Source organism: Bombina bombina, unplaced genomic scaffold, assembly GCF_027579735.1.
Source record: "Bombina bombina isolate aBomBom1 unplaced genomic scaffold, aBomBom1.pri scaffold_307, whole genome shotgun sequence".
NCBI lineage: Eukaryota > Metazoa > Chordata > Amphibia > Anura > Bombinatoridae > Bombina > Bombina bombina.
The window spans coordinates 49,463-62,428 of NW_026511377.1; the positions used below are offsets into that span (position 1 = coordinate 49,463).

The 12,966-nt window shown below is 34.3% G+C and overlaps 1 protein-coding gene across 1 annotated transcript in view; it reads left to right on the top strand.

Annotated features, from left to right (window-relative positions):
- The window catches only part of LOC128643721 (gastrula zinc finger protein XlCGF26.1-like), a 132,219-nt gene that overhangs the window by 12,226 nt on the left and 107,027 nt on the right, over positions 1–12,966 (top strand). The window contains exons 6-7 of the mRNA XM_053696548.1: positions 12,626–12,724; positions 12,863–12,946. Of these exons, the coding sequence (XP_053552523.1) occupies positions 12,626–12,724; positions 12,863–12,946 (183 nt within the window). The remainder of the gene's footprint in view (positions 1–12,625; positions 12,725–12,862; positions 12,947–12,966) is intronic.

The following is a 12,966-nucleotide window of genomic DNA, read 5'->3' on the forward strand; positions in this document are numbered from 1 at the left end:
ACCTATAAAACAGTATAAGATAGGGTGAGATATTGGAGAAATGGGGATGTGGCTCATCAAGCTATAGAGATTAATTGAGTTAAATGTATTACAATTACCCTAAAGTAGTAAACTGCTGCAAGGTAAGCGCTAGGGTAATAATTATATTATGAGAAAGCATTGCTGACCCTACAACTAAGCTTCTTCCAAAACATCAAGTTGTGAGCCGGTCTACCACACAGACAATAATTATTCTCAGAGCTCTTACAAACATATTAGCACCCACAGACTTAGGATAGTGTAAGAAGGATTGTCTTGCCGCCCCGGACGCTAGCAGCTCAACATACATTAGTTTATGCTGAGTTATTAGTGCTAATCTATTGGTTCTATAATCGAACAATACTTCTAAGAAAATTAACAGAGCTCTAAAAGGCATATATGTCAGGCAGCCAGCAATAACACATAGAAATATAAAAGTGCAAGGATAACTGGATATTTATACTCATTAAACTAAAAATTAAATGGTTTCTTGAGTAACATATGGGAGCGCTGAGAAAACCTAATATAGGAGTCTCTGCTAAGTAGAGTCAAAGAGGATTTATCTTTTTAAAAAATGTACATGTTTATTATAACAAAAATTTAAAAGCAATGATATTAGGCATTAGTCGAATATTCAAACCTCAGAATTATATCTGGTTTACAAGAAATAAATCACAAGATTTGGTAAACATAGAAGGTACTAGTGAAAAAAATAAAAAAACAAAAAAATATATATATAAAAATGAAAAAAGTAAAAAATAAAATAAAAATATAAATATATATTTGGTGCAATTGCTCCAAAAAATGTGTGTATTATAAAAATGAGTGAAAAAAATGAGTGAAAAAAATCAAAGATATCAAAGTTGTAAAAATAGGTGTACACCTTTTAAAAGTCTTAATGTCAAATTCCTTGTGGGTGATATTTGTGAAAAAATGTGGAAATTGTGAAAGTTATATATATGGTGTGAAAAAGTTAATTAAGAATAATCCCTTGTTGTAGAAATCCTAAAACTCTTCTAGATGATGGTATATATCCAATTATATCCTTTTTGGGATGTTGTTGGTGGTAATTAGCTCCTAATGTTCCTAGTGTTCCATTAGTTGAAATGAGTCTTCAAAATGTCTTCATTATCCTAAGTAAAGATAAAAATATATAGTGCAATATTGCTAATAAAATGTGGCTAAAATGGTAAAGAACTCACCAGATAGGGACCTGAGCCTTAAATACCAGTGTAATAGTCTACGCGTTTCAATCCTACTGGATCTTTCTCAAGACTGGTATGGCTCTGTATAATCCCTTGTCTTAAATAGGCTATTTGGTCCAAAAAGAAAAACCGCCAAAAAAATTGCGCCAAAAAAATACGCTATTTCCATTTGTATCCCTTAACGTTAGTATGCTGATCCGGATGTTCTTATTAACCGGATTTGGGCTATTAACTTCCTGTCCTTCTATCTATTGTCCTCTGTTGTATCTCGTAATCGGAACTGATTGCTCTGAGGACCGAAACCGGAAGTGGCGTTCTACGTATGACGTCACTTCCGGAGTTTCGTTTTCATTCCGTAACAATTGGAGGGAAGAATCCCTATAGCGGGATGGTGGCTCAAGTCCTTTATCGGGAGTACAATTACCTTACAAGATATAGCCACAGATTACTGAATGACAATCTAATTATTATAATTTAAAGTATATGGATGCTGCTACAAATTCCCTTAAACACACTAATGCTCCTGTATGTTAAAACAAAAACCATACCTTAAGGAAATATTAAAACCAATTTGCTGATGTTAAAAGCACACATTTGGCAGATGTAGAAAATATACATTTATCAGATTTTAAAACACACACTCTTGCCAAATATTAAAAAGGATATCAGAATGAAATTGCGATGTATCCATTAAGACCATTATATAAAGGTACATCTTGCAAAAACATTATAACAATGATTTAAAATTAAAATATTGAATATAAAATATTAGCAAATAATTACATGTTAAAAAAATCATTTAAAATTTTTAATTCCAATAAACCATTATCTAAAATTAATATAGAAAATGTGTACATACACTTAGCGTACTATAATGTTTATTGAAGCCACATGTGATGTTTGACTGAATTAAAAATTATAAATTATATTGATAATAGAATTAAAATTACTGATGTCGCCTGAAGGACGCTATAAAATTTCTATTATCTGTTAGACGATACTGGAGTGATCAGTCCATAGAGAGATCCTTATTATTAGAAAGTCCCAAAAAATTTAAAAGATTATGAAAAATCTAAAAACTTCTTAAAACCTTGTAAATTGTCGTAAAAGAGAGTGTTAATAAACAGGGAGATATTATAAAATAAAAATTGAAGTTAAAATCAGACTTAAAACTTGGAATTGGAGATGTAAAACAAGGTTATGGCTACTCTTATAATAAATGTAAAATTTCTGTATTGCCATTAAAACCTTTGAGGAATACGCAATCTAAGTTGAAAATCCATTTGGACTCTTCTCTCAAGAGTGACTTTTCGAAATCCCCTCCTCTCCAATTCTTTCTAATTTTGCTTATTCCCATATATCTAAGAGTTTTGTTGGAACTATCGTGGACTTCTTTAAAATGTTTATATCGGGGAAAATCTTCCTTTTTCCATTTAATCTGTAGCAGGTGTTCTCTTATCCTGTCTTTGAGTTTCCTGGAGGTTTGACCTATATATTGAAGTAGACATCCACACTCTATTAGATATATAATGCCACTGTCTTGGCATTTGATCATATCTCTTATGTTAAAAACCTCTCCTGTTATTTTAGATTTAAAAGTCCTTGTTTTTCTACCATGTTTACACGCTTTGCATACGTGGCATGGAAAAAAACCTTTTAGTTGTTGACCTAAAATGTTGTTTCTTCTATTATTCGGAGTCTTTGGAACACTTGGTGCAAGAATGTTTTTCAAATTTCTTGTCTTCCTGTAAATAAACCTGGGTGTTTCGTTCAGGTCTTTTCCGATGATGTTGTCCTCCTTCAAATAGTGCCAATTTTTTCTTATGATGTTTTCGATTAGGAATCGATTCTCACTGTATTCGGTTATGAACGGTACTTCCAATCCTGTAGTCTCTTCACGTGTTTTCTGTTGTTTATATTGTAACAACGGTTTCCCGTCCATGTTCTCAATTTCTTCTATGGTTTTATCTATATTATCCTCTTCATACCCCCTTTCAAGGAATCTCTTCTTTATAATCTTTGACTGTTCCCTCCATTTCTTGACGTCTGAGCAATTCTTTCTTATCCTCATCATTTGACCTTTAGGAATGTTGGTCTTCCATCTCTGGAGGTGGCAACTTGTTTGATGAATATAGTTGCAACAATCCACTTCCTTGAAATATGTTGAGGTAGATATCTTGCCTTTCTCAACATATATGTCTAAGTCTAAAAAGTGGATATTCTTCTTACTTAGTTCGTAAGTAAATCTTAAATTTGCGGTATTTTTATTCATTACATATATAGTGTGTTCCAAATCTTCAATACTCCCCTTCCACACTATTAAGATGTCGTCTATATACCTTTTAAAGAGGACCAGGTCTGCGCCTGCTGGGCACGATTCCCAAAAAAAGGTTCTCCCATTTACCCATATACAGATTTGCATAACTAGGCGCAAACCTGGTCCCCATGGCAGTACCACAAATTTGGTTGTAGAATTTTCCTCCATCGTAAAAATAGTTATGCGTTAAAATGAATTGGATGCTATCTAAAATGAATGCTCTTTGATCTGGACTTACTCCATCTTTTTCCAAAAAATAATTGACAGCCTATATACCCAAATTGTGTGGAATACTTGTGTATAGGGCAGTCACATCACATGTGGCTAAAATATAGTTATCTCCCCATTCAAGGTCATTCATTATATTGAGGACCTCAGTAGAATCCCTAAGATAGGAAGGGAGATCTTTAACGTACTTTTGAAGTTTCTTATCGATATACTCCGATAAATTACAGGTAATTGAACCAATGCCCGATATTATGGGTCTCCCCGGAGGGTTTGTTTGGCTTTTATGAATTTTGGGCAAATAATAGAATACAGGTATTCTGGGATGATTTGTCCTGATATACCTGTATTCTTGTTGATTCAATATTCCTTTACTCTTAGCGGACGTAAGCATACTATCCAAATCTTTTTTAAAAGATTCTGTAGGATCTTTTGTTAATACCTTGTATGTATCAGAGTCACCTAGGATTCTATTTGACTCCTTTTTATAGTCCTCCTTATCCAAAATTATGATCCCTCCCCCTTTATCGGCTGGTTTGATTATAATGTTTTTATTTCTCTCCAAATTTACAATGTATTGTTTAGTTTCTTTATCTCATTGCAGACTATATTCTCGAATGTCTCAATATGGGGCCCTTTATGTGTGATGGGAAAAAAAGTCGACTTTGGTTTTAAAGTCGTGTATGCCGATCTGTCTTGACTGGGTGCTGGTATTTTAATATTCCCTGGTGGATTGTTAGATCTTTCTAACACTGTTTTACAGAAAAAACGTTTTAAGGTGAGTTTTCGTACTAGCTGTTTTACATCGGTATATGTCTGGAACTTATCGAGGCCTCTAGATGGAGCATAGGGTAGACCTAGAGATAAGACTTCAATGTCTCTAGGATCGAGATTGACTCTACTCAGATTGTATATCCCTTTGTGTTTAGGATCTGATTTACTGGTGGACGGTAGTGTAGTGGACTCAATTTTTAATAGGTCCTTTTTTTTTTAATTCTTCCTTTCCCTTTTTTTGTTGTATTTTTAATCCTGCTCTTCTACCCCTGTGGTTTTTCTTTTTGTGATTGGGCTTTCTTCTATGTCCTGTGTTCGATTTTTTCCTTTTCGATTGTTTGTTTCTGTCTACTGGGGCCAAGTTTCCTTCCCCTAAAAAATGATTTTCATTCTGAACTTCCATATTGCCAGATATGTTTTTGGTCACTTGTTTTGGGGTTGTTAGGGTGGACTTATGTGTACTCTCCTCATGTCTCAGGGGTTCAAACCTATTGCTAGTTGGTACTTGGGTGTTTTCCCAGTAATTCCTCGCACCTATATAGTGTGTATTCTGTTGGTGCAATCTCTCATTTTGCTCTTTAAACTGTACTTTAGGATATGTGTTCCTATAGTTTTGTCTGTAATGATATTCCTGTGTATAGTTCCCTTTTCCTTCATAGGATGGAAATCTAGTCTGGAACCTGTTGTCCCACCTTGGTGGTGATCTATTACTCGATCTCTCTTCCCTCATGTACTGTCTTGGGGACCTACTTCTAATGTATTCTTCTCTTTTTGGGTACCAGGGAGATCTAGTTCCATAGTGTTCATATCTGAACTGGTTCCCAGGACTTTGGTATTGGTTATAATAACCTGTTTGGGGTCTGTTTGATGGGGATTTGTAATGCGAGTTTTGTGTCTGATCCCACCTTTGTTGACGTCCCCTATTACCATCTCTCATGTGGTTTCTAAAATTGTTATTCATATTATCATTGTAATTTTGACGATAATTCTCATTATAGACCCACTGTCTGTGTGAATTTTTATTATTATTTCTCTTTGAGGCCACCGTTGTCCACTCAGTTCCTGTGTTTATAGTCACAACTTCCTCTGGTTTTTCGTTATTGGTGTTTGTGTCTAACTCGGATTCGGCACTGTTCTGTGTTGCTATATTAAGGTCTCTGTGAATTTTCTTGGTTTTCTTTGAGATAATCTCATCTTTAATTTTCTTAATTCTAGAGCATATTTGCTCTTGTTTAGTCTTAAATATATTGAGGTTGTTAAAGTGCTCCATCTTTATTTCCTCTTCTTTTATATTTTTGTCTAAATATTTTAACAGATAGCTTCGATAATCCATAATGATTTGCATAAAAGTGTGTGAAATTTCTTTGGTGGCAGTAGTCCACCTCTCAGAAAAGACTTGGTGTTCAATGTTAAATGAACAATTTTTCTGTACAATAATTATTGATTTCAGAAACCAAGTACACTGCTGAAATATCTTATCTAAGAAAATGCTTGTAGTTGAATATTATCCCTAGGGGATTAATTGTACAGAAAAATTGTTCATTTAACATTGAACACCAAGTCTTTTCTGAGAGGTGGACTACTGCCACCAAAGAAATTTCACACACTTTTATGCAAATCATTATGGATTATCGAACCTATCTGTTAAAATATTTAGACAAAAATATAAAAGAAGAGGAAATAAAGATGGAGCACTTTAACAACCTCAATATATTTAAGACTAAACAAGAGCAACTATGCTCTAGAATTAAGAAAATTAAAGATGAGATTATCTCAAAGAAAACCAAGAAAATTCACAGAGACCTTAATATAGCAACACAGAACAGTGCCGAATCAGAGTTAGACACAAACACCAATAACAAAAACAGAGGAAGTTGTGACTATAAACACAGGAACTGAGTGGACAACGGTGGCCTCAAAGAGAAATAATAATAAAAATTCACACAGACAGTGGGTCTATAATGAGAATTATCGTCAAAATTACAATGATAATATGAATAATAATGAAAGGTATTACCCAGAACCAAGGGATAGATACGTTTAAAGATCATCCCAATTTTAGAAACCACATGAGAGATGGTAATAGGGGACGTCAACAAAGGTAGGATCAGACACAAAACTCGCATTACAAATCCCCATCAAACAGAACCCAAACAGGTTATTATAACCAATACCAAAGTCCTGGGAACCAGTTCAGATATGAACACTATGGAACTAGATCTCCCTGGTACCCAAAAAGAGAAGAATACATTAGAAGTAGGTCCCCAAGACAGTACATGAGGGAAGAGAGATCGAGTAATAGATCACCACCAAGGTGGGACAACAGGTTCCAGACTAGATTTCCATCCTATGAAGGAAAAGGGAACTATACACAGGAATATCATTACAGACAAAACTATAGGAACACATATCCTAAAGTACAGTTTAAAGAGCAAAATGAGAGATTGCACCAACAGAATACACACTATATAGGTGCGAGGAATTACTGGGAAGACACCCAAGTACCAACTAGCAATAGGTTTGAACCCCTGAGACATGAGGAGAGTACACATAAGTCCACCCTAACAACCCCAAAACAAGTGACCAAAAACATATCTGGCAATATGGAAGTTCAGAATGAAAATCATTTTTTAGGGGAAGGAAACTTAGCCCCAGTAGACAGAAACAAACAATCTAAAAGGAAAAATCGAACACAGGACATAGAAGAAAGCCCAATCACAAAAAGAAAAACCACAGGGGTAGAAGAGCAGGATTAAAAATACAACAAAAAAAGGGAAAGGAAGAATTTAAAAAAAAAAAAAGGACCTATTAAAAATTGAGTCCACTACACTACCGTCCACCAGTAAATCAGATCCTAAACACAAAGTGATATACAATCTCGATCCTAGAGACATTGAAGTCTTATCTCTAGGTCTATCCTATGCTCCATCTAGAGGCCTCGATAAGTTCCAGACATATACCCATGTAAAACTGCTAGTACGAAAACTCACCTTAAAAGTTTTTTCTGTAAAACAGTGTTAGAGAGATCTAACAATCCACCAGGGAATATTAAAATACCAGCACCCAGTCAAGACAGATCGGCATACACGACTTTAAAACCAAAGTCGACTTTTTTTTCCCATCACACATAAAGGGCCCCATATTGAGACATTCGAGAATATAGTCTGCAATGAGATAAAGAAACTAAACAATACATCTCTTAAAAAATTTCATCATAATTTGAACAAAACACAATTGGATACTATTGTAAATTTGGAGAGAAATAAAAACATTATAATCAAACCAGCCGATAAAGGGGGAGGGATCATAATTTTGGATAAGGAGGACTATAAAAAGGAGTCAAATAGAATCCTAGGTGACTCTGATACATACAAGGTATTAACAAAAGATCCTACAGAATCTTTTAAAAAAGATTTGGATAGTATGCTTACGTCCGCTAAGAGTAAAGGAATATTGAATCAACAAGAATACAGGTATATCAGGACAAATCATCCCAGAATACCTGTATTCTATTATTTGCCCAAAATTCATAAAAGCCAAACAAACCCTCCGGGGAGACCCATAATATTGGGCATTGGTTCAATTACCTGTAATTTATCAGAGTATATCGATAAGAAACTTCAAAAGTACGTTAAAGATCTCCCTTCCTATCTTAGGGATTCTACTGAGGTCCTCAATATAATGAATGACCTTGAATGGGGAGATAACTATATTTTAGCCACATGTGATGTGACTGCCCTATACACAAGTATTCTATATCTAATCTAGTACCGTTCATAACCGAATACAGGGAGAATCGATTCCTTATCGAAAACATCATAAGAAAAAATTGGCACTATTTGAAGGAGGACAACATCATCGGAAAAGACCTGAACGAAACACCCAGGTTTATTTACAGGAAGACAAGAAATTTGAAAAACATTCTTGCACCAAGTGTTCCAAAGACTCCGAATAATAGAAGAAACAACATTTTAGGTCAACAACTAAAAGGTTTTTTTCCATGCCACGTATGCAAAGCGTGTAAACATGGTAGATAAACAAGGACTTTTAAATCTAAAATAACAGGAGAGGTTTTTAACATAAGAGATATGATCAAATGCCAAGACAGTGGCATTATATATCTAATAGAGTGTGGATGTCTACTTCAATATATAGGTCAAACCTCCAGGAAACTCAAAGACAGGATAAGAGAACACCTGCTACAGATTAAATGGAAAAAGGAAGATTTTCTCCGATATAAACATTTTAAAGAAGTCCACGATAGTTCCAACAAAACTCTTAGATATATGGGAATAAGCAAAATTAGAAAGAATTGGAGAGGAGGGGATTTCGAAAAGTCACTCTTGAGAGAAGAGTCCAAATGGATTTTCAACTTAGATTGCGTATTCCTCAAAGGTTTTAATGGCAATACAGAAATTTTACATTTATTATAAGAGTAGCCATAACCTTGTTTTACATCTCCAATTCCAAGTTTTAAGTCTGATTTTAACTTCAATTTTTATTTTATAATATCTCCCTGTTTATTAACACTCTCTTTTACGACAATTTACAAGGTTTTAAGAAGTTTTTAGATTTTTCATAATCTTTTAAATTTTTTGGGACTTTCTAATAATAAGGATCTCTCTATGGACTGATCACTCCAGTATCGTCTAACAGATAATAGAAATTTTATAGCGTCCTTCAGGCGACATCAGTAATTTTAATTCTATTATCAATATAATTTATAACTTTTAATTCAGTCAAACATCACATGTGGCTTCAATAAACATTATAGTACGCTTAGTGTATGTACAAATTTTCTATATTAATTTTAGATAATGGTTTATTGGAATTAAAAAAATTTAAATGATTTTTTTAACATGTAATTATTTGCTAATATTTTATATTCAATATTTTAATTTTAAATCTTTGTTATAATGTTTTTGCAAGATGTACCTTTTATATAATGGTCTTAATGGATACATCGCAATTTCATTCTGATATCCTTTTTAATATTTGGCAAGAGTGTGTGTTTTAAAATCTGATAAATGTATATTTTCTACATCTGCCAAATGTGTGCTTTTAACATCAGCAAATTGGTTTTAATATTTCCTTAAGGTATGATTTCCTTAAGGTATGGTTTTTGTTTTAACATACAGGAGCATTAGTGTGTTTAAGGGAATTCGTAGCAGCATCCATATACTTTAAATTATAATAATTAGATTGTCATTCAGTAATCTGTGGCTATATCTTGTAAGGTAATTGTACTCCCGATAAAGGACTTGAGCCACCATACCGCTATAGGGATTCTTCCCTCCAATTGTTACGGAATGAAAACGAAACTCCGGAAGTGACGTCATACGTAGAATGCCACTTCCGATTTCGGTCCTCAGAGCAATCAGTTCCGATTACGAGATACAACAGAGGACAATAGATAGAAGGACAGGAAGTTAATAGCCCAAATCCGGTTAATAAGAACATCCGGATCAGCATACTAACGTTAAGGGATACAAATGGAAATAGCGCATTTTTTTGGCGCAATTTTTTTGGGCGGTTTTTCTTTTGGGACCAAATAGCCTATTTAAGACAAGGGATTATACAGAGCCATACCAGTCTTGAGAAAGATCCAGTAGGATTGAAACGCGTAGACTATTACACTGGTATTTACGGCTCAGGTCCCTATCTGGTGAGTTCTTTACCATTTTAGCCACATTTTATTAGCAATATTGCACTATATATTTTTATCTTTACTTAGGATAATGAAGACATTTTGAAGACTCATTTCAACTAATGGAACACTAGGAACATTAGGAGCTAATTACCACCAACAACATCCCAAAAAGGATATAATTGGATATATACCATCATCTAGAAGAGTTTTAGGATTTCTACAACAAGGGATTATTCTTAATTAACTTTTTCACACCATATATATATAACTTTCACAATTTCCACATTTTTTCACAAATATCACCCACAAGGAATTTGACATTAAGACTTTTAAAGGTGTACACCTATTTTTACAACTTTGATATCTTTGATTTTTTTTCACTGATTTTTATAATACACACATTTTTTGGAGCAATTGCACCCAATATATATTTATATTTTTATTTTATTTTTCAATTTTTTACTTTTTCATTTTATATATATATATATATATATATATATATATATATATATATATATATATATATATATATATATATTATTTTTTTTATTTTTTTCACTAGTACCTTCTATGTTTACCAAATCTTGTGATTTATTTCTTGTAAACCAGATATAACTCTGAGGTTTGAATATTCGACTAATGCCTAATATCATTGCTTTTAAATTTTTGTTATAATAAACATGTACATTTTTTAAAAAGATAAATCCTCTTTGACTCTACTTAGCAGAGACTCCTATATTAGGTTTTCTCAGCGCTCCTTTTAGCCACAATTTTTCTGTCATTTTATAAGATCCGGTCAAGAGATCTTGCATATAGGAGCTAAAGTAGTATTACTCACTGGCGCTGGGTATAACATCTAAACTGTGTTAAGCTATCCCACTCCTGCTCTCACATAAGAGATCTCAAACAGTCGTTGAAAGTTCTTGTTCAGGTTAGTTTCTTGGGGATGGCAGGCGGACTATTTTTTCTGGGAGTCATATACTGTGCAAAAGTCCAAGTCATTCCATATAAACATGAGCAACGCTGTTTGTTCAGCAGAAGAGGTGTAAATGGGCCAGGGATGTGATCTTTCCGCAAATGTCACTTTGAGAGCTGGCCAGGAGCTATATATATATATATATATATATATATATATATATATATATATATATATATATATATATATATATATATATATATATATATATATATTAATATATATATATATTAATATATATTAATATATTAGACCGTCCTCTTGCCTCATATGACTCAGGAACAGCTGTGTCTCCTTCAGATTGAGCAACTTCAGATAGCTGACTTAGGGTTGGGGAATCAGAGGTAAACTGGCTGCTGTCATCTGACATTTCTACCTCTGATCTGTCCTGAAACGAGTGAAAGGCAGATCTGATCTCCAGAGTGAGAGCTTGCTGATGATGATTAAGCTGCGCAACATGTTATTGATGGAAGTCTCCATAGTGGATGGTACTTGTGACCGTTGGTGTCTGAGGCAATCCAGGATATATGCGTGTCTTACTCTGAGCAGCGTTGGGGGATTGCTTGATTTTTTTGTGTATATTCACTTGTAGCCTGTGATCAATGTTACGGCAGCTCTGCAATGTGCCTGACTGAGGTCGCTGTCCTGTGCAATCACTCTGCTTAGTTACCTTGAGATCGGCGACCTCAGTGGCTGTATTCAGCTGTCATTCTGTTTGCTGAAGCGTAACTTCTCTGTAGTTGTCGACCGCAGGCTGGGGACCTCTGGCAGAGTTATGCGGTGATCATGCTTTTATGGTGCACTTGGGAAATAGGTCTCAACGACGGAGCGATGTGCAGGCTATCAGGAGATCGAAGTTGGTTACACAGGAACAGCGTCCTCCTTTTGTTAGTGTTCACCTAACATTTGGTCTGCTTTTAGGCTGATGAGAACCAGGTGAGACGGCTAATTAGGCTTTTGAAACACGGAGCTTCAAAGAAAAGCCGCCATCTTGTTGCGGTGCTAGCTCCGCCCCCAGTATACACCAATTTTCATATAACTGCATGTAATAGACACTACTATAAATATGCACAGATACCGATTTAAAAATTCAGTATAAAACCATTTAAAAAGTTACTTAGAAGCTCCCAGTTTAGCTCTGTTAAAAAGGTAGCTAGAACACCCATTGCAAGTGGGAAATATCAGACACGCCCCCTTCCTTTGCATATGAAAAGACCCTTTACACAAACAGGAGTAAGCTGTAGTAGGTATACATCAGTATTCTCCTAAAAGTTTGGGGCTTGTTTAGGAGTCTGAAAATCAAAGCAATGTTATTTAAAAATAAATTATACATTTAAAAAAAGAAGAAGAAAAAAACTGTATGGGCTATATAAATGGATCATCTACAAAACATTTATGCAAAGAAAAATCTATTGTATAATGTCCCTTTAACAAAACAAACTGATTTTATTCTTTATTAGAACTAACAGGTCACAGAGATGAAAATCTATATACAGGATCACATAGAGAACTTGTACAGAATATTCAGCCAGTGGAATCCCCATCAGACGTCTCTGCAGGTAACAGATCTATGGCAGAAGCTACTAGTAATGTTTTCTAATATTGATGTGTTGTGTAATATTACTGTATAATCAGATTGTGTGAGATAACTGCACTTAAATCCATATATCCATAAAACTAATTGTATTCTTTATTAGATCTAACAGGTCACAGTGATGAAAATCTAGACACAGGAGCACAAGGAGACCTACAGAAAATTCAGCCATCAGATGTCTCTGCAAGTGAGTGATCTATGATATAA